This window comes from Cygnus olor, chromosome 3, assembly GCF_009769625.2.
Source record: "Cygnus olor isolate bCygOlo1 chromosome 3, bCygOlo1.pri.v2, whole genome shotgun sequence".
In the NCBI taxonomy this organism is placed as follows: Eukaryota; Metazoa; Chordata; class Aves; order Anseriformes; family Anatidae; genus Cygnus; species Cygnus olor.
Window position 1 is genome coordinate 33,950,749 of NC_049171.1, and position 23,613 is coordinate 33,974,361.

General features: G+C 37.0%; 1 protein-coding gene across 1 annotated transcript in view; it reads right to left on the bottom strand.

Moving 5' to 3' along the window:
• The window catches only part of IMPG1 (interphotoreceptor matrix proteoglycan 1), a 56,806-nt gene that overhangs the window by 15,074 nt on the left and 18,119 nt on the right, over positions 1 to 23,613 (bottom strand). The window contains 9 exon segments of the mRNA XM_040553219.1: positions 7,158 to 7,698; positions 8,887 to 8,963; positions 10,368 to 10,621; positions 11,995 to 12,015; positions 13,784 to 13,842; positions 16,266 to 16,412; positions 19,940 to 20,031; positions 20,835 to 20,902; positions 23,453 to 23,481. Of these exon segments, the coding sequence (XP_040409153.1) occupies positions 7,158 to 7,698; positions 8,887 to 8,963; positions 10,368 to 10,621; positions 11,995 to 12,015; positions 13,784 to 13,842; positions 16,266 to 16,412; positions 19,940 to 20,031; positions 20,835 to 20,902; positions 23,453 to 23,481 (1,288 nt within the window).

Consider the following 23,613-nt stretch of genomic DNA (forward strand, 5'->3'; position numbering starts at 1 on the left):
AATATATCGTAAACATGTAAGATACCATACTGAACTGAGAAGTCTAAACTTGACTGGTATTCACATCAATGAATTAAATGGAGAAACAAAACTGAGAAGCAGTGAATTTGCAAGTATGAATATGCTTTTACAAAGGAATAGAGTCAAATTTGAATAAAAAATACTTTGCTTAAAACCATAGCTTCAAGAGGATTACTGGTTCTTTTTCCAATTGTCCCAATTGCAGTGGTATACAGTTAAATTTGAAAATTGTCTTTCATGAGTTTTAAATATGAAAGAATGTGTGAAAACAACCTAGAGCTTTACAAATGCCTGGAAACATGAAGCAGTAGCCATCCAAATGTCACAAAAATTCTTACATGCCACTGATACAGTTTTGGAGCTGCCTAGATGGAGAACCTAGAACCATGAATACTATTTTTAATATATTTTACTTTCGAAGGATTAGAAACAAATTCTGACAAGTTACACTACCTGTCCTTCAGAACTGAAAATATCCTCCAAATCCCTCTCCACTTCCTCTGTTTTTCTCTACTGTGTGATAGAAAAAATAAGAGCAAATTTTTGTAGGTCATGGGACAATCAGACAAGTTTATTAGTTTGTGAAATGGTAAAAACAGAATAGAAGTCACGTGATATACATTCAAGTAGAATATTGACCCAAGGACCTAAAAACAGAAAAGACAAACATGAAATTAGAAAGTTAAAACCTGTGGCTATCATAAGATCTTGTCATCAGATGAGTACTTTTAGATATGCAAAGATACATGAAACCACTGAATACATTTTTTTTTTTATTATTCCATACTATACCGTTACTTATATTTGAAAAACATGGAACTAATGGAATGAATGTCACAGAATGAAGACCATTTTATTTTTCTAAACTAGTGCACCTTGGATGTAGGTAATGTTTTTCTTTTAGTAGTTTTAAAATGCAACGAGTAAGAGAGAGATGGAAAGTATCTAACTAGGAAGATCCTGCTAGTTTTACACTATGTTGTATTGTAAGTATGCCTTTCAATTTTAGTTATATTGGTAGTGATTTTGGACCAGATGCCTTAGGGCTGACTTAGCCTGTTAAAATGTAATTGTGGTTGAATTCTGAATTTGAACAGCTCAAAATATTGAGCACTATTGTGAGGGAGCAGGCAGTTTAAACACTTAAAAAACAATAATAACTACGGAGTACACTCAAAGGGATCCATATGGCTTTTTACTGCATGTGAGCAGCAAGCTCTCATCACATTTTGGCCACACGCTCATCACATACTATAAAACCTTTAGGACTTTTCAGGATACCTGTAGTACTCTGAATATGTAATTCTAACCTGATCATGCACATACGATGAACTTTTTCTTAATCCTGTTTTATCTTAATATAGGCCTGCTGAAACTTTTGCATTCAGCCTCATCTTCAATTTAGAGATAGCTTTATCGATATTTTCTATAATGCTTGAGAAAAAATCACACAGCTACACCTACCTGCTCACTCTTCCAACCATCAGACTAAAGCAGCACCTTCATGAAAAACATTCTTTGCACATCTGAATCAGCAAGCAACCAGTGAAAGGGCACCAAGAGAATCTGATGGAGAATGTTGAGAAAAGTCAGTCATTTTAATGTCAAAGAAAAACAAGAAACAGAAAAACAGGCAAGGAAAACAGAGGAGTTCTTACCCTGTATAACCAGTGATGTGAATAAACTGGTCAGCATTCCTGGCACAAAGAACGTGTGAATTCCAATCCTGAGAACATCTGGAGCCATTCTTGCTAGAAGTAATGGGGTTTTCATTTCCATGACAATGCTGGTTATACCAAATAGAAAGCTATTGTAACCACAGACGGCCCTCAGGTAGTTGGGAATGAACCAGAGGCAGAAAGAATCCCCAAACATCCAAAAAATCATTTTTTTTCCTAGATATTACCAGGAAATAGTAGGGAGGGAGGAGGAATATGCAACTGAATTAATTGCTGAGCAGGAGGGAGAAATCAAAGGATACCACTCACAACAAAGGTGCACAAACACGAGAGCAATTACTAAAATGAATAAGTCTCTTATCAGTTACACATATACAGATGTGACCACCACATATGCAGCTGTGTTTTTTTTTCATCATAGGAAAAACATTGTGATATGTTCTGCAGTCTTCTTCTCTCAAGTGTTTCTTGAAGTTGGTAAGACAAAGACACGTAAGTATAATAGAATAGCTGAAGTAATTTAGTGCTAGCTTATTTTGTCCTATATTTCTGGAATAACATATCCAGAAATATTGTTTCCTCTGTGATGGTCAGTATTTGGGGATAACCCTTTACCCACATTATATGATCTGTAAGTAGCTACAGTTAAAACAAATACAATTTAAAATTCTTCTTCCTGTTTAGGAAGTCAAAGTATTTCATTATTGTTGTTGCAGACTTCATGAACACTTTTATCTGTGTTTACATTTGTTTGCCTTTTTTTTTTTTATGCTGAAATTTTATTGGATTTTGAAATAACAGGCTGTCTAATGTAACATGAGGGGCTTCCATTCTGAATGGTCATACTGTTTATGGTAGAGTCATGGGAAGACTGCAAAGAAAGGGAGAAGAAATTTAATCATACAGAAGAGAAAGTTATGAGTCAACACCAGAGGGAAAAAAGGAGAAAGAAGAATGCTAGAAAACACCAAAAAGGTATCTCAGTAGAAAAGACGAGTTTTGCTTGCATGTGTGTAAATGGAAAATGACAGACCAAATTTGGAAGGTACTACAGCAAAGAAAAACCTTTTTATAACTAGTCAAAAGTTTAAACCCCGATATCTAATCCAGGCATTTCATAACTTTCCAATAAGAGGTCTGGAAATATGTACGAGGGCTTTTCTCTTAGTTCTTTTGAGAAATCTCAAAACATAATTTGAAACTCAAATTTGAGGCTTACTTAAAGACAACTTAGTATCTTTCTGGTAGTTCTGGTCTGCTTCAAGGCCTGGAGTAATAACCATCACCGTTTGGCCAGCACAGCTCTCTAATTCTCACCGGTCCCCCCATTACTGCCCACGGACACCATCACCATCCAGAATGAGCATACACCTATTCCTGGCTCATTTCTTCCACTGCCTGCCCAAGCCTACTAAATCCCCCCTGCACGACTTAAAAGGACACCTCTCATTAATTTTACTCCTCATCTGATTTTTACTCTCTTTTCCCTAGATCTTGTACGCAGAAATTTATGTGCACTTTGTGTAAGTTTGCAGATCTTACTACCTTTCCAGGAGCTGTAACAGATTTTTATTTATTTTGTAACATTGCTTTGCTCAAAGACTTCAGGTAGGTGCAACTGAAGTAGCTGGAATGGATTTTAGCTATTCAGTGTTCAGGAATCTGTAGTAATGTTTAGCCTCTAGTTATGTGCAAGTCTAGTTATATTGCAACCAATGCAATTAACTCCATCTGTGAAATGTAAAGCTGATGGGGACAAATAAAAGAACATCAGACTAAGCTATTTATGTTCCCCTTCTCTTCCTTTCATGCTGAAGATGGGTAAATTTAGTTTTATAGAGTTCTAAGCATGCAATGAGGAAAATTTACTCTATCTTTTGGATTGTAGGGTGGGAAATTGGCTGGGAATAAATGTAGTACAATTGCAGGCAACTCTTTAAACCCTAATCCTCTGTCCAACCTTATACAACACCATTTAAGTAGTTCCTGCTGTTTCACACCAGCAACAGTTAAGAGATTACTATTTCTTAGTAGCTATCAAATGAAGCCAAGCACAAAGTGAGAAAAATCTCTACCTGCTAGTCATGAATTTTGTTTGCAATATTACAGTTAATATCACCAGTACTGCTGACTTTAATAAAAACTCTGTCATAAATGTTAAGTAAGTCCTGAATTTCCAGACCTAATTCTGTCACTTCCTATAAAATATGCAACATCTAGAAAAAGAAAAGAATACAGGGGATACTGTACACAATACTGCCAAAATAGAAAAAGCTATAAAAAGAGAAAAAGTTTTAAAGGGTATACACAATTTAGTCTTTCAAGAACTCAGTAAATAATGTACAACATCTCTCTTAGGTTAAGTATGTAGTATGTTTTGTGTACTAGAAGATTTTAAGCAAAAATAATACACACTGCTATGTGTCATTGCTAACATGGCATCCCACCTTTTTAGAGAAGGAACGCTTATTTTTCTCCTTCTGCTCATTTGCAGAGGTGATGACAGAACTCTTATATGCTAATGCTTGTTTTAGACATAACTCGTGTTCAAGAAGGACAAGCAAGATAGTGGGTGTTATTTTCAGGAAGTTTTTTTTTTTTTTTTTTTTAAACAGTTTTAGGCAGTTCATTTTGTTTTGCAGACTGATAGGTTCTAAGCCAAAGGTGAAACAAAATAATTTCTGAAAGTAGTGTTCAAAGGATGTTTACAAGATCAAACCTACACTCACGTATTCATGTACACCTACACATACAGAAGATCCAATTCTTTTTAAGTGAAAAATTACATGCTGTATGGCACAGGTAATAATGGCTTTAGGAAGAAGCAATTGTTTGTTTTTTTTTTTTTTTTCTCCTGACTTTCTAATTATATGAGAAAAATTTGTAGACAAAATCTGAGTTTCTTCTACCAGTGAACTTTCCATTTGTATTACCCTTCCTAACATGTCCCTTGGTCCTGACATTTGCCTGATGACATTGAAAGTCTCTGCAGTGTATTGTCTCTGAGGATCATTTAGAAACACAGCAGCTAATTTTGACGTGAGGTAACAGAGCCTGTGTGAGGGCCAAAGGAACTGTGGTCATACCCTGACAGTGGGGAATAATCAAGCAAGCTTGAACCTTGGGGCCAGAGGGGCCCACCTCCTGTGTCCCTCCTCCCATGCAGTGAGAAGCACTCAGGCAGTAACTGTAAAATATTGCAGTCAACAAATTCTTTACAACTTTTGATCTGAAGAAAAATAATGGATCTAGTATTCTCTGCATACATTGCTCTGTATTTTTGGTAAGTCCCAACTTCTCTTGTCACTGTGAGCTGTTAGGCTACAAGGTTTTTCAGCTATGTAGCAAAACGTGAAACAGATATGTAGTTTTATGTTGTTTTATGATGAGTCCCTAACCCAATGAGTGAATGAAAAATGCATGTCTTTTTCCCCCCTGCAAATGTAACACTTTTCAACAGTAATAATAAATGCTGTTTAAAGCTATGCTGTACTTTTATCAGTAGCATTGTAAGACTTCTCAGTAAGCTTTTTAAAATAGTTGTGTTTAACACTTTTTATCACAAACTTAACTTTCAGGACCATCTCACAGTTAATTCTTGTAAGAAGTGTTTTTCTAAATTTTATGTCATTCCGTTAATTATAAAGTATTTGCTTTTCTTTCACTTCAAAACTATGTGTATAAAAGCAAGAGTACAGAATGGAAATTTCTTACTTAGTACATGTGATAAACCTGCACACACAATGAGGATGGCTCGTGCAAAGTCATGACATGTGATATTCTTGCCACTGAAAAACACAACAGAATGCTTCCAGAGCTTTCCATGTGTGAGAATCTGCTACTTCAGTAGAAGGTAAACCCTTGCATTTTAGGCATTTAACTGCATTTAGGCAGTTAACTCCAACTACCAGAGAAACTGCCATGTGCAATAACATGACCACGGAGTATTCTGTGCTCTTCCCTGCTTGGGGTTTCAGTGGTGTGTGATCTCAAGTGGCAGTTTTTATATTCTTTATTCCTTAAAATGGACATCATGGTATTTACTGGATCCAGAAAGAGCAGTGCCACTGATACAACGCTACACAGGCATTTCCCCCTTGGCTTACAGGTTGATGCTAGGCAGGAGGGAGGAATTTTCGCAAATTCTGTGCGTGCTGGGTCAGGAGGAACGTGAAAGAAGGGGGAGTGTTCATTGTGCTCTCTCCAAGAGGCTTCTGGAGTGCAGGTTGGGACGTGAAAGGCCAAGGATTAAGCAAGAAAGGAGCTGAGAGAGCAGGGGTAGATCAGAGCTTCCTGTGGGAGCAGGGGCATTCCCTGCGGCAGGGAGCAAACTTAGAAACTCTGAGCATGACATTTCTGGGGGCCTAGAAGTACCACATGAAGTTCTTGCCTGCCTTCTGCTTTTCTGTTCAGACAGTCAGCCAAAAATCTGGGCCAAAACACATCTGATTATTCACCCAAGAATTAATTCTACTCACATGTTTGTAGTGACCTCTTGCATCTTACAAAGCACAGGCTTCTTAGAAATGTAGATAAAATTAAAGTTTGCTGATGTAATGCTGAGCTGGTGAGGCCAGGTTGGCTTTCCAGGCCACTGATAGATTTGAGGGAGGCATCAGCCTTACTGAGATTTTGCTGCTCTAGGGAAAAGCCTAATATGCCTGTGCCGTAAAGCTGACCCTAAAGTCTTTTTCCTAACATTTTTAATTTGCATGGTAAACACTTTCCTTATAGCAGTGTAAAGCACGGCTATCACGTACATTTTTAGGGTAAGATCATGCGGACTTCTCTCCACTCAAACATATGCATGTATTTTTTTTTATTATTATTTTTTTCTCGTATCTCTGAGTACCATTAAATTCCTATTGTATGAAAAAAATTGAATAAACAAACATGAAAAATAGTAATTTTTTAAAAAAGTATTTACATTCATCAGATCTGCAGAAATGTAAATTTTTCTGAGCCAGAGTACACTTGCTTGGAATAAATTATTTCATGATGCATTTGTGGCTATCATCCAAACTTGTCTGTAGAACACATAGTAATTTACCTTCCATGTTTTAAATGCTGGAATTGTTCTCATTTGTGTTAGCTGGGATTTCATTTGTTTGTTTGTTTTTCTGGTATGTCTTTTTGCTCTGGCTTTTTGAAATTTTGAAGTTCTACCATAATACCCTGTACAAATCCTGTCTTATGCCTTTGCATTTGTGTTTTGTTGTTTTATTTTTGTTGTTGTTTTTATGTTGTTAACCTCAAAATCAAATACATTAAGATTTTCTTGAAGTGAGCATCAGAAATGCAAATTATATTTTTTACCTTTGATGGTCCAGAAATATTTTTCTAACAAATGAAAATGAAAAGTTAGAAAAATGTTTAGTGTACTTACATATGACTATATGTGTAATAACAACTGGATCTCTACTGTTCTTTCTTATGTAAAAGTCTTTAGCACCTTACCTTGGCCAAACAGACTATCTTGGTCAGCTTCTTCCAAAGGTAGTTCTGTTATTCCAGCCAGTTCCTTCTTCCTCTCAGCTTCAGTATTCTCATCTGTGGCTTGCAGGAGATTAGGTGGGGTAAAGCTACCAGTGGTATAAACTGCCAGAGTGATAGCCTGCTCCATTGGAGACTCATAGTCACCTGTGACTAAGTCATTGCTAGCCGACTCATCTGCTGGAGGAGGCAAATAGGAATTTTCTGGTTTTGGAGAACTGTCAGTACTAACCAGAACATTGAAAGGCACTGTGAAACTTTGGTGACCAGTAGTGGTATCTTCTGTGGCTGGAGAAGATTCGTCCTGAGATACTTCTCTGGGGGGTTTGGTAGGGTACACAGGTTCAGATGAGACAAAATTATTATCAAAGTCTTCAGGTGCACTGATCTCTCCACGTAACACAGGTATTTCAGTTGTAAATTCATTGACCAAGATGTCTTCTGTTTGGCCCACTGTTGCTGGGCTAGGATAACCCAGGGGGAGTTCTGCACCCATGGCATCCTCCTGAAAAAAAGGAATTCAAAGGGAAAAAGGTTTTAAAGAGTAGTTTTCATTACCTGGACAAGCTTGAGAAGTGGGACCATGTGAGCCTAATGAGGTTCAACAAGGCCAAGTGGAAAGTGCTGCACCTGGGTTGGGGCAATCCCAGACTGGGAGAAGAACTCATTGAGAATAGCCCTGCAGAGAAGGACGTGGGGGTTCTGATGGATGAAGAGCTTGACATGAGCTGGCAGTGTACTCTTGCAGCCCAAAAGACCAACCGCATCCTAGGCTGCATCAACAAAGGAGTGGCCAGCAGGTCAAGGGAGAAGATTGTCCCCCCTCTGCTCTGCCCTTGTGAGGCCCCGCTTGGAGTACTGCATCCAGGTCTGGGGCCCCCAGCACAAGAAGGATGTGGGCAGTTAGAGCAGGTCCAGAGGAGGGCCACAAAGATGATCAAGGAGCTGGAGCACCTCTCCTGTGAAGAAAGGCTGAGAGAGCTGGGGCTGTTCTCTTCTCCAGGCTCTGGGAAGACCTTATAGCAGCCTTCCAATACTTAAAGGGGGATTATAAAAAAGATGGAGAGCAACTTTTTGCTTGAGCAGACGATGACAGGACAGAGGGGAATGATTTTAAACTAAAGGATGGGAGATAGAAATTAGAGCTTAGGAGGAAATTCTTCACTCAGAGGGTGGTGAAGCACTGGAACAGGTTGCCCAGAGAGGTTGTGGATGCCCCATCCCTGTAAATGTTCAATGTCAGGTTCAACGGGGTCCTGGGCAACAAGATCTAGTGGGTGGCATGACGGGTTGGAACTAGATGATTTTTAAGGTCCCTTCCAACCCAAGTTGCACTATGGTTCATTATTATTTTTAACTTTCATTGCTAAAAAGGACTGTAATCTTTAGTAACAGGAACCTGCAAACTATAATTCAGCATGATGTTGTGGGATATATAAAACATTTGGTACATGCATGTGATCCTAATCACATTGCCTTTTATTTTAAAAATGATCAAAGAAAGATGACCTTTGCTAACCCTGTCAATTGCTCTTCTCTCATTGAGATGCGCTACTGAATTAGTGAGCCATTGTTTCCTTGATATGTATTTTTGCATAAGAGCATTATTCTGTATATTTACAAACTTCTTCACAGTGTTTAAGTTCATTTCTCATGGTGAAATAAATAGCTAAATCAACTGGAATTAACTCACCAAATCAGGGCCTGCCAGAGGAATAGTGACCATGGCCTGGATATCATTATCAAAATCACTAGGTGGTTTAATAGAGTCTGAAAAAATAAAAAAGAGGGAGAGAGAGTGAGCCATATTTCAGGAATGGCACACTGAATAGTCTTCAAACATGTAAATTCAGTAAAAACAATGTTAAAACTATTCTCCATTAAAGATGACTTTAAAAAAAAAAAAACATGTTAAGAACAGAGAGGTATAAATTTCAATTTAAACTGGCAATTATTAAGAAAGCAGGCATTTCATATGCAGTGTTCTTTGTATTCTTTATTTAGTATAAATGGGATAGGTCTGCAGAGGGCTGAACCAGGCATAGCTGGATGAATGATTACAATCAGTTAAAGTATGAACCACTCAGTTAAATCCATATGGGTTATGATGACTCACTATATCGTGCTGTTCATTAAGACTAATTTTTTTTCAGTTTTACCCAAAGTCTATGCTATTATTACTCCTACTGCTTTGGCTTTTGTGCCCAGTTGCTTCTTTAACCCTCTCAAAGGAGTTCTTTAAACACATATGCATGCAAGTAGCTTTTCTGAAATTGGCACCTTCAATCTATCTTCAAATACGATATTTTAATAATACTGACCATATTAGTTCATCTAAACATTTTTAGAAGGAAGAAAACGCTTCTGTTTCTAGATGAAACTTTCTGGCTAAGATCTGGTGTGTGTTTTAACATCATTTTGACAAATATACATATGAGAAATATTTAAAAAAAAATTCTCCATATTTAATCCATCTCCCCAAAACTAGGTCTACGCTAGCTTTGAAAAAATTATTGTTGGGCTATAAAGGGGATGCTTATTAGCTGGATTACTGGACTAGATGTAGCCCTTCAACCTCCTGCTGGAGCTCTTCTGAACAAGCTTTAGTGCTATCCTAAACTTGTCTTCTACACTTCCTCTCTGTTTCTGAGAGAAAAATGATTCATGCCACTGATTTTAGATTGAGATCAAATGCTCTTTAAGGTGTACCTTTGTTTCTCCAATGGGAGGTTAGATGACTTGCTCACAATAGAGGCTTAGCTTTTCAAAATCTAGGTTTTGTTTAGAGGAATTTTTTTTTCTCTTATTAAAGAAAGGAGACTGTCCATACTGGGAAATCAGAATGATTTAGTGAATATTCATGATATCTTTCTGTTTGCTTCTCCTCTTGTTTGTCCTAGTGTGCAAAATACCCAGACTTTCTAAACAAACAAACAAGAAAAACAGATTCTTCAATGTGGTTGGAAGTTAGGCTATATAATTATATAAAATCATATTTTGCTATAAAATTTAACTTTGTTATCTGCATCCTTTGAATGCTGTGCAGCACTTAAGAGACTGGGATACATCAGATGAAAATGATCTGTGAGCAAAGCAAAGGAGAAAGTATTGAAGCTGAATAAATTTGCAAGAGCAAATTTCAGACTTGTGCCTACTACTGGACTGCCTACTGACCGTCAGTAAATCGAAGTGTCCCAAGGTCCACTGGCAGGGACCTGTCTTCATGGAGTGCTGTGGCAACCAGTTGCTGAAGGTCTGTTACTGTGAGTTTATTTGCTGATATCTCCCTCTCTTCCTTTGGAGAAAGCAGAGTCTTTTCATTTTCAACCTTATTTGATCCAATAGTTGAGATGTCATCTACGGTGCTTTTGATTTCTGAGCCATCTCTCTCAAAGTTTACCACATATCGTGCTATAGTGCTGCTTGATCTGCCAGGGGAAGATGCAAAAATGTTCAGTGCAGCAAAAACAGTTAATGGGTGAGGCCTGTTTTTTACAAACAAACAGAAACATTCATGCAACCACAACATATTTTCTCCTGTAAGAATTACATAGATACACTGCTTTCTAATGAACCCATCACCTTAGTGATGGGTTAGTAACCTTAAAGTTACTTTTGCTATACCTTAGCTTTTTTTTTTTTTCCTTTTATGCATTCTTTTTAATTAAAATTCCAATATTGAAAGATTATAAAAATGTTCTAACATAATCCAGTCTAAGATGACTACTCAGAGACCTGTGGAGCAGGTAATATGATTTGAACTCATTGATTATTGGTTTAAACAATCATAAGTACCTGCTGGCAGTTACTAGAAGTTATAATCACCTATTAATTATACAAGAACCTATAAAAAGGGATTAGCAAGTTCATAATACTACAGATTATCAAAAATCCTATCATATCAGGGACAACTTTTTTTAATTTTAACAGCCAGGAAATTCAGCTCATGTGGCAAGCAAATCACATTTCACAATGGGAGTCAGTTTTTCAAAGTTCAAATGAGTGTATATAGCTTCTCCCTAGATGTACTTGTTCAGCAGAAGACTTGAGTCTTCCCTATTATTAATGCGTCACTTTCCATATGCTAAATTTACATAATTAACATGAAAAATAACAAAACATTAGTTGCTTTCTACAACATCTAATAGCTGGAGAGAGGAATTTCACTTTACCTAGTATGTGCTATACATTTACATGACATTGCAAGAATCCAGAAAAAGAAGTTGAGATTCCTTCCTTTAAAACTATGTATAAAAGAGAAATTCTGGGAAGTTCCAGACAAATTATTCCTCAGGAACACTCCTAAGCATCAACAAAAGGCTGTAGTTTTTTGTAGTAGGAGTCAGCAACTTCCTGCATTTTATCAAACTGGTATCTGATATCTTTGCCATTCTATCCGGCCTGGTAACAGAGTTAACAAATCAGATCCTACATACTTATTGAAGACAATGTATATATGGAAGCACAGCTAGGAAACAGATGATCAAAAATAAAGATTTAAATATGAACTTTCCTTATTGTTTTTACTGTAAGTTTATGACTGATAGAGATCTTTTGTCATCTGAATATGAATTTTCTTAGGTCAGTTTCCTTCCCTTTAGAGAGGTCCTAATGAAATTTGTTTGCATGAACCTTTCAGGTTATAGTAAAAGCTGGCCCTGCTCTTTTATATCACAGATTTTGTACCTGAGCAGAACACAAATCAATTCATTTTGTCACATCAAGATAAAGACCTATTATTTATCTGCCTTTATTACTCTATAAAATGATCTATCTTCATTATGAATTAAAGATAAATTACCCGTCTTTCTCCTTCTTCTGTCTTCATTTCATCACAGAAAAAAAGGTGTGATAAAGGATTGCAAAAGAAAGAAAAACAAAGATTCATGTATACTGGTAAATCACTTGCACATCAAAACCAGCTCTTGACAATTTATCTGCTGTGTGTCATCTATAATTTTTATCTCTGTGTGAAAATGACAGCCTACTCTCCATCATTACACTTTTTCCCTTCCAAACAATGGAAAACATCATGTTTTGAGTGAAAAAGCAAGAATTTTACTTTACCTTGATAGTCTGAAATATTTGAAATAGCTTTCCTATTTCCCACTACAAATGACACAATTTGAGCACTGTCATTGTTATTTTATATCTTTGTGGTGATAGTAAACACTTTTGACAATAGTAGTAGCAACTATTACTCTTAACCATTCATGGTGCCTACTCAGATCCTAGTCACAGGGGTAATGACCTATTAATCACCTCTGGAGGACATGCCTATATTGACCTTCTGTAATATAATGCCCTGTTATTTTGTTATTTTCCTTGATGAATTGTCTGGCACATCTCTAATGTTGTCAGTCCATATTGCTTTTTGGGATATGCTGCCAATAAATGAGGAAATACGGTCAAAGGAGAATGAACAGCAACATATCTAAGGCCTGTCTTTGCTGATCTGTAGCTCTCAGGAGCTAACTAAATAGATGATGGGCAGCAATTCTTGTCATCCTTGTTGATGAATGTATTTATCAGCTCCTGAGATCTAAGACCAATTTACTAAACAGATCACAGATCTCTCTGAGTCACAACTGAAACACATTACTTAATGTAAGTTGTAACCATGAGGTGCTACTACAGATTTCCTCAGCTGGTCATGCAGTAGCCAGCCTTCTATTTTCTTACATTCATTATCAAAATGTTAAGCAATAATTTTCACTCTGTTTTGCTCTTCTCTCTCCTATTTCCCAGCAATTTTGTAGAGGGAAAAGCTGGGAAGAAATATGTTTTGTCTAAAATTGCATTGTGATATGAATGTTCTTCAACATGTATTAAATATTACTAGAAGGGCTGAATGTTCCTGGTACTGTGCCATAAGCCCACATATTTCTGTCTCTTCCTTCTCTTTCTTGCTTTCATTTTTTTTTGTTTATTATTGTTAGTAATTTGGTTTTCCCTTGACTCTTTAACCCTTATGTTTATCTGTGGAAACATTAACAAATGAAATATTCAGTTTTTTGAAAGAAATCGTAGATTCTCTATTGAAAATTATACAGTAGCTTTTATTCAGCGGTAAACATACAGGAAGCTAACACTAACAGAAATGGCAAGACAGAACAGGAATCTATTAAAAAATAAAGCATTTTAATTGTTTGACATACCTGGGAGCAACCTATTGGAAAACTTTTATAAGTGTGAACATGTATCCTCCTACAATCTTCTCTTTCCTAGGCACCCTCACTTTGATCTATGAAGAGCACAGGATCCACACACAAAAAAGTAGCCACCTAAATCATCATGCTCTTAACTCTCTTTGCCTTGTCATTTAAGAAATTCCTTAATACAATGTTGCTAGCAAACAAACAATTTCAAAACATTTATTACTTCACCTGCAGTAGGATTTCTAGTTCCCACAGAGAATCAAAGCTACTTCTTAATAATTCAAATGCTCATAGTCTCACTTGAAAGTGTTTGTGCTTCTCTCCATATTGTCACTGTATTGTTCCCAGAGAACTATTTTCTGTTTGTAGTAATACATACTCCACTATTAATAGGTCTCTTCCAATAGAAATATGTCCCATTTTCTTACTTACTTAAATCCTAATACGTGGATTTCTTTAAATCCTGGAAGCTTCTCAAATATTTTTTGCATCTACAGAAAAACATAAACTCATTAATCCAGTATAATTTCTACTACTAAAAAGCAAAACCAAATATTAAATAACTAGATTATATTTTTCATATTTTGGAAATAGCTTTAGGAAACAATTTTAAGTGCTCTTTTTGTGGTATCAGCTTTGCTCAACTTAAACAGAATATTTGGTTTGTACATGCTGCCTGTATTACCTGTTAATAGACAAAATAAAGTACAAAATATGCCTTTTTTTAAGTAATGTAGTTATTAACTGGATTATCACCTATTTATATAACAGAGGGAGTCAAGCAACATGCATTGAATAAAATGTTTTTCTTATTTTCAGTTGTTTTGGTTCATAAATTATTTTGTCATTCAAATCACTTTAACTGTAAACTGTTAATTATTTTGAAATACTAACCACATGTAGATGTATTTAGAATATCCGTGAACTTCTTTATAAATGAAAGTTTTAACTGTCCCATACAAATAGAATCACTTCATATATTTTCAATTCAAATGCAAACAATTGTACAATTACATGTTTTTGAATAGAAGAGTCAATATGAAGAATAAATAATGAGCAGAGAATATGAATTCTGTATACATTTTTCAGACTAGAATAACATGTTTCTATCAGCACCTCAATAACTAATAATGTTTTGAACTCCAACTGACTTGGTAAGCACAAATTGGTCTTTTTCTGTTGTAGCTAAACAAAAATGAGTATTTGATGTACACCTTTTGTGTCAGAAGATGGATTTTTTTTAAAGGCACAGTTCCACTGTTCTTTTCTGATTCATTTTCTGGTCCTGTTAAGTATCAGACAACATATCATCTAGGCATTTCATCTTCTAGCAAAACCTGTGGAGCTGAGGGAGTTCAGCACTTAAAAAGAAATGAAAAAACTTTTTGAGGGATAAGGTCCTTTTAATTCAGCATATCATTTATATGTACATGAGGTAAAAAGTGGAGGTCTTTTTTCTTTCTTAGCTTTATATTTCCATTCAAACCCCATATAAATTTAAAGCTCATTTATTCATGAGTGAGCATTTGTCAGAACTGGTAAGGAGTGTGCAGTCAGACCTACAGCTTTCTCTGTATCTCTAAGGTAAGTTAAGTGAAGAAGTAGAAGAAAATCAGGATATTATCACAATAATATTATCACTAATTTTATCACAATATCAGCCACATGGTATCAACCTAGACGTCTTTTTTTTTTTTTTTTTTTTTTTTTTCCCCAGCAAACAGAAGAGAAGCTAATGTCTAGTGCAGAAAATGGGCTATCATCTATAATTCCTTTGCCCATCTCTCACTACAGGACAGTAAGAAAGGAACTGAGGTAACTACTTCATTTTGAGCTTGGTCTGACTCTAGAAAGTGGTGCAGAGGTATTTATGTAATTATGCAAGTAATAAGCATCCTCTGTGGAATTGTTTGGAGGAAAGTGCATCAGCTGTATTTCATGGTACTGGACTGTTAATCATTATCTAGTCATATTTCATGTCAAGAACAGCTTTGGATTCTTTAATGTGGACAGATAAATTTTCATGACAGTGGAAAATAACCTAACAATCAAGAAACTTTACATTTTCCCTCCTCCTATATGCACTTCCTTATATTCTACTTGCATGCTACAGCAACATTTTAAAATTAATAAAATAACTCAAAAGTCAGATTGCTGAATTGCATCATTAAATATGTGACAACCAAAGTCAGCAGGCAGTTCTTTTTGAGGATAATACTGGAAATCTCCAGAGAAGCCACTTTTATCTGTTCTGCAAAAACTTTCTTCACTGTTTTTCTGAAAATGAACCAGGATAGTGAAATAGCTTGCACTGAGGAACACTCATGAAACTGATGAGCAACTTGTTAAATTTACTAAGCGAGCGTTTTGGGAATCTTGTCATTAATTGCTATCTATATAAATGATAGCTGAACATTCAGTTATCATTATTAATTATACAAAGACAAAACAGATGTTCCATTTCTTATGGAAACTATGGTAATGCACAACAGAACGATGGGAAGTCCTTTGAAGAGTAGTTCAGACAACAGTAGCTAATTGTTTTTAACATTTATATTACATTTCTCATTAGTTTTATTACAGAAATTAAATTATGACAAAGTAGTGTCCATGAATTCCTGATTAAGCCCAAATTATATGCCTAAAGTTACAGTTGGACCAATATTCTCCTCATCAGTTATTTAAGGCTCTACTGCTGACCAAGATGCTGGCTTGGTAGCTGGACAGATGGCCTAAACAAGGGCAAAAGATGTCTGTACATGAAGGAAAACTGAAGGTCTTGAGACAATAGAAATTATCTACTTTAAGTGAGGATGGTTGATTCTAGTTCTTTCTCACCATGAAGGTAGTTCCATGTTATGAATCTCAAACAAGGTATAAAGCCAGCGTTTCAGCATTCACTAAACCTCCTTACCTGTAGCTGAAATTTGGCAGCTAGTTGTTGGTACTGTGGGGAGTTGGGGTCATTAAGTTCAGCTGTGTACTCCTGATCAGTGAGAGTGACACTGAATTCTACCATTTGCTCTGCAGGCAGTTCTGGGACTGTATTTGTTCCTAGTTCCTGGAAAAAAAAAAGAAGAAAAAAAAATAGGAGAAATAAAGGTAAGTGATTTTTTTCTCCCTATATTTCAGTATTTAATAGGTAGAAGTATTCCTTTTTAAGACCCTCCCCAAAATAGCTTTCTGAACCATATCCTACAAATGGCAAGGATTTCCAGACACATCTGTTGGCTTGTTTCTTCTGCCTTTGCAAACAAGTTTCTATTACTGTGACTGGAGTGTTGCCTTTTATATGCAATAATGAAGATGATGAAGAGAATCAAGCCATTTCTTGCAGAGTTACCAACTCTTCTTGTTTCCACTGTCATTAAAGTGTTATGGCTTGACATTTTGGAGGAAAGTTTGTGACCTCAAGGAGAGGGACAAGCAAATGTTGAAAACTGGTTGGTATCCTACCCTTATAATACCTTTGGTCAACAAGCAAGACTGCCAGACTGTCTGTTACAGTTTCATGTTCAGACATTTTTTTTTTTTCCTCATAGTAAAGTAGAATTGGCCCTACCTGTTTTACACCTTTCCTGTGCAGTTGACTTTACTGCTATTAAAAGTACTGTTATTCTGTTTATTGATTCCCAAAACAGTTTGCAATTTTGGCCTACATTAGTAATTTTTTTGCTTTAATAATGTTAATCTCCAAAAGCCAATTACTTTGCAGGCTACCATGCCCTGACCACAGGAAGGAATGTCACTATGGGTGCATTCAGAAAGATTTCCTAGATCGTCCCAGATGTAATGTTATATTTTTGTTGATTATGGGGTCAGGAGGGAATTCTTGTTCACAAACATTGCTCAGCTTCAGATTTCATAGCTTGGAACACAAGCACCTAAGGGAAGTGATTCAGGGAGGCCAGCCAGGAAACTCTGCCTTCTGTCAGTATTTCTGTCCCTTCACAACCATGGTCATTAATGTTAACACATACCATGCCTGTGTTCCACTGTGATGTTTTACTACAGAAGAAGTCTTTCACTTTTTGAATAAAACCTTTCAGGTTTCTATCATGTTTGGCTGTCAAAAGTATGGAAGTCTTTAACACAGAACAAGATTTTGTTTACTACAATGATTGCATAGACATTGCTTATTTATACTTATTAGTAATAGTTAGATACTCTGTATTCTTTTAACACTTCTTTGCATTTGTATTTGCTCATGGACAATTCTACTCTTAACCATACTTTTTATACCTTAGTTAGAAAGCACAACAAGAACAGGATGATTGAGAATGATTGGGGCCCCTAATGTTGGGGCCCATCATCTTTAATGTCCATATTGACAATTTGGATGAAGGAATAGAGTGCACCCTCAGTAAGTTTGCAGATGACACCAAGTTGGGGGGAAGTGTCAATCTGCTGGAGAGTAGGAAGGCCCTGCAGAGGGACCTGGACAGGTTGGGTTGATTGGCAGAGGCCAAGGGGATGAGGTTCAACATGGCTAAGTGCTGCGTCCTGAACTTTGGCCACAACAACCCCATGCAGTGCTACAGGCTTGGGGCAGAGTGGCTGGAAAGCTGTGCAGAGGAAAAGGATCTGGGGGTGCTGATCGATGCTCACCTGAACATGAGCCGGCAGTGTGCCCAGGTGGCCAAGAAGGCCAACAGCATTCTGGTTTGTATCAGGAATAGTGTAGCCAGCAGGACCAGGGAGGTGATCATCCCCCTGTACTCTGCTCTGGTGGGGCCACACCTCAAGTACTGTGTTCAGTTTTGGGCCCCTCACTACAAGAAGGACATCGAGACACTGGAGGGTGTCCAGAGAAAGGGTATGAAGCTGGTGAAGGGCCTGGAACACAAGTCCTGTGAGGAGTGGCTGAGGGAGCTGGGGTTGTTTAGTCTGGGGAAGAGGAAGCTCGGGAGAGATCTTATTTCTCTCTACAATTACCTGAAAGGAAGGTGTGGGTAGCTGGGTGTCAGCCTTTTCTCACAGGTAACTAGTGATAGGACTAGAGGGACTGGCCTCAAGTTGCACCAGGGTAGGTTCAGATTGGAAATGAGGAGACATTTCTTCTCAGAAAGAGCAGTCAGGCAATGGAACAGGTTGCCCACAGAAGTAGTGGAGTCACCATCCCTGGGGGTGTTTTAGGAAAGATTGGACGTGGAGCTTAGGGACATGGTTTAGTGGGTAATGGTGGTAGGGTGATGGTTGAACCAGATGGTTTTGGAGGTCAAAAAGGCTTTTCCAGCCTTAATGATTCTATGAGAAGAAGCTGGCCCAACAGAGCAGCAAACATCAGACTGAATCCCACAGGGAGGTGGGGTTTCCATTTCTGCTGTTGGGTGGGTTGGCATAATGCTGCTGGAGACATCTGTCCCATATGTAACACCTGGGTTTTGATAGCTTCCAAGAATAAGCAGAAGAAATATGCAGTTACAATGTTTCAGGGGATAAGAGAGAAAATAAGACATTTATATAATAAAGAATAAGTGAAAGAGGAAAGAATGTATTCTGCCCCCATTGGTTCTGCATAACTCAGCTCTGCATAACTCAGATCTGCTAAGTCATGACATGTGATGCCTCTGTTTCGAAAGAAAATATATTTTGCGCTGTATATAAAAGTATGGTTTAGTGGGTGTTATTGGTGGTAGGGGGATGGTTGGATCAGATGATCTTGGAGGTCTTTTCCAACCTTAATGGTTCTATGGCTGTTCTGTAACATATACAGTATAAATACAAGATCAAGGCATATGTGCTTTCTAGATGGCTTGAGATACAGGTAGGTAGTTGAGACTTTTAAGATGATTTTGTTTCTCTGGATCCTGAGGATGTAATAGTTTCAGACAGTAAAAATACTGTTTATCTAGGATTATCCTGGTGCAATTCCTGTTCCAGAGCTGAGAAGCTTGCTGAGGTGGGATGGTGAAAGGCAGCATTTTCCTGTGGTGCAGTGGGTGAGGTTTTGGCCAGCATTACCACTCTAAAATTCTTGGTGGTGATGCTGAGACCCTGAGTTCACACAAGTGGGGAGAAGGTGTCATGAGCCTCTGTTTATGCCGAGGGCACACACACAACAAAAAACCCAGAGAGTCTTTCCAAAGAGCTACTCCAGAAGGGTAAGCTCTTTAGAAAGAGAAAGAAACCTTAGAGCAAAGCAGAAGAGAAATTCAAGACAAGGGTTCCTGCCTGGAGCTCCGCAGAGGTGTGACCCACCCAGGGCCCTGGACAGGTCTCAGTCTGCCTCCAGAGGGCTTCTGGAAGGTTTTTAATGAAAAGCAATTTGCAAAATGGCGTAAAAAATGCAACAGGCTCCCGATTAACAGAAAAAAAAAAAAAGAAAAAAAAAGACTATTTAAAAAGTGATTGCAATATTTTTATACTTTCTACTGTGTATGCAAGAACCATCATTCATGCTATAGAACAGATGCTGATAAAACCCTTCAGCCCTGCTAGCAGTAACAAAGGGGAGCATTAATGGTTTATAAACATTAAACATTTAAAAGTTTTCCCCTGTGTTTCTGCCCCTCCTTTTTTCTGCTATCTGAGTTCAAAAACAAGAGGTGAGTCAAATGGAGGGATAGAAAAACAGGCCATCCTCACCTTCACAGGAGTCTTCGTGTCATTGACAATTTCATTGAGCAGCGTGCCGTTAGGTATTGGTGCATATGGAGGGAGGGATGAGCCAGGGGGACCTGGCAGGGATTCAAATAAAATCACGTGAGAACAGGTTTGCACATCAAAGATGGACAAAAATCTTCCCTTTTCTGTGGGTCAGTTGTCAGTTCCCTGAGAGATCTTTGTCTCTGTGATGGCCACTTTTTCTTAGGTCTCAATTTAAAGTAACAAAAGTCTTTGACAAAGTTTTCCAGCTGGAGGCAAAGCTATCACACTAGTAGTTGCTATCAGTAAGATTCTGTCATATTCGGCCCTCTTAAAAATATGTATGCAGGATGTTTCATCGTTGAATCAAACTGCTCATATTTACAGATTATTATCATGGAATAAATTTCTATCTTTTTTTTAAAGAACTCTGACATAAACAGTGTTAGTAGGTCTAAATGGATCAATTACTCAAATTAATGTCTTTGCATCACTGTGAATTTCTGGCTAAAGTAATTGCTTATTTCATCCATTTGCTTATTTTGGTTAACAAAATGCAGCATCTATAAATGTTATTTCATAACTGAAGCAAAATTAGCTCTACTCACTATGCGTGAAACTGTGAAAACATAGTTTATAAGATGCATTAAAGACTGAAAAAAACCTGAAATGCTACACTTGAATAGAATCATAGAACAGAATCATAGAAGAAATGTTGTAGAGAAATCAAAAAATGCTTCTTATAGAATATTTTGCTAGACCATTTTTATTGTGCTTGACTGAACTTGTCATGCTTCTACTGCATTCATCCTATTACAGACTTCTAAGATCCGAGTTACTGATTTTAGCAATTCTACTTAATGGGCAGCTACACAGCAAGCAGATTTGACTTTACCTGTAGAAACAGAAGGAATGTCTTCCAGCTTTTTGCCACCTGTTTTTTCTGTGGATATTTCATCTTTCCTATCAATCAAATAGAAATGAGTGATTTAGTGATCAGCATGCTGTACTGACAATGATGAAGATGTAACAAAATGTAGAAATGGCACCTACATTAAATATAGTTAAATGAAAGAAATTATTTGTAGTGAAATATTTCATAAGCTGATTAGACAGGGCAATGGACCATTAGATTCTGTTTTATATTCAGCAGTTTATGGAAATACTTGCTTCCTGCACTCTTCTTCAATATGGTTTGTTCTTAAAATGAACAAAAATACTGATCAGATATATTCCTCCACACAGTCTTGTTGGAATTCTGCTCATGGGGTTTCATGAGTGATTTTCTTTGAACAGTCAGAAGGATGGAGTCACAGAGATAAACGCAGTGCACAGAATCTTCTTTTTCTCTTTTCAAAGTCTATAAATAGTTGACCACTGGCAGTAATGAGAGCAAGACCTTATAAATTGTTTAAACCAACTGATTATCTCCTTTGCTATATCTCATCCTATTGGGATAGTTCGATGAGTGTTTTGGGCTTCTCATTTTATAGTCAATGGACATTTCATGGTTTCAAGGGCATTTCATGCTTTGGTATGAGGAGAGGATGGGAGGACTTTTTGTTCAGTTGTCAGCCTGCACTAGAATATCATCAGCCTAAAGACAGTTTCAAATCAGATTCCTGGGACAATATTATGATGATAGTAGGAACCTTTAGATTTTGATCTGGATGTAATATTCATGGGTTAATGCCTCCCATGGTCCCCAGGCAGATAGCTGAAACTTCAAGTATATGGCAGGTAACAGGATAACAAGTGTGACAGGATTCATTTTTGTAATGTTAGTGTTATTATTTATTGTTTCTGTCATTTTACAGTTATATGCTGATGAAAAAGTTTTGGAACTGAGTCTGTTAGCTTGCCTGGTAAGCAGAAGTGTTGTGTATACACACATGTACAAAAAGTACACTATAGTAGATATGTTAAGGATTCCTGCGGTTAAGGCTATAGAATAATTTCTACTTAAAAAAAAATATTAATTGTAGCTTTTGGAAACATTTAGGTTCTTAGATAAGAATCTTTTATGTCATATATTGAGATTTTTCTTTCCTAAAAGTTGACGTGAATAATTTCAGTTGTTTTGGGTTGTAAGTAGAGTGGGGAGAAAAAAAGAAGCCCCATCATGGAAATTAATGAGGCACATTTTTATAGAAATATCTATTATTAAGACAGTGCACGCAGGTGGGGTGTTTGTGAAAACTGGTATGAGTGAAAGACCTAAGGGCACTACAAATGTATGTCTCATGTTAACTGAGACAATTTAAAACTTGTAGTGTGAACAGAAAAGATGGCTGGGCTGCATTCCTACACAGGACCAGACTGGCTGTTTAGTAGCATAAATAAAGAGTATGGCAACTCCTGACTTACACATTACTTAGATATCTTATGCAGCGAGAACTAAATTTCTATTTGTAATGTTTTCACAAAGTCAAATAATATCTCTACATGATAACTTACAGAAGATACAGAACATTTCCCCAAACCACATAGTAGTAAAGATGGAAATCCAACAATTCATAAACACAACTGCCTGTATTTCCAACTAAAATATTATTAATTTCATAGAATTTACCTCATCTTCTGAATCGTGCCTAGAGAAAACCACACTGTTTACATAGAGCATAAGGACTCTGAAATCAGTCACTTCACTTATTGCCTTGCTGCTGCTGTTTGCACTAGATTGAGTGAGAAGACCTCCCTTTGGACTTTCAGGGGAGTTTAATTGGGCCCTACATTATTAAAAATACATTTTTTAGAAAGAAGAATACTCAAAGCTCCCATGTCATAATCAAGAAAGATATAGAAGACCTCTGTGATCATGAGACACTATAACATATGAATAGAGAAGATTATTTGGTACATCTGAAAATCTAAGAATATTTGAAAGGAAAATAATGCATAAATCAGATAAACTGTCGACAATGATTTATTTGGATGTGCTATAGTATTTATATGTAGAGAGTTCAATATTGTAACTTTAATCCTGCCATTCTCAGACTTCTGAGTGCTATCAGAAGCATAATTCATTTCCAAGAGTTTTTTCAGAATAAAGCATCACATTAGTTTACGAGAGGATGACGTAAAAATACAGGGGAAAGCTAATGTGAAGGCATAGCATTTTCATATTATTTCTCAAGTAGCCTCTCAGATAAACTTTTTTCAGCTCTCTGATTTTCCTTTTGAAAATTATAGGAATTGCACGTAATCTTTTGTCACTTTCTCCATTTACGTTAGTCTAATGTAAGGCCATAGCTCTGCCAGGGATTCGTGCTTAGTCTAAGAAGACATCCTGTGTTGTCTCCAAGTGAACAGGCAACTCAGATATTTGCCTGCCTTAATTATTTGTGATTCAATTACTGTGATCTATAACACATACAGCACACACTCTCTCACAGCACACACCAAATACACCACAGTGCTATCCATATATATGCTCACATCCACACACATCTACACATCTTTTTCATAAAAGTCAGTAACATCAAGTGATGAGGTTCTACTTGTGCTACTTACCTTTCCTGGAAGGTTCTATGTTTTACTCGCTGCGAAAAGATTAAGAAAAACAGCATTTTACTAGTGGATGTGTCCAACCATTGAGCAGAAGCCTGTTAGCTCTTTTGTTTACTTTTTTACATTTTTCTTCTAGCACATGCCCCCTCCTCTTCCTGAGCAAT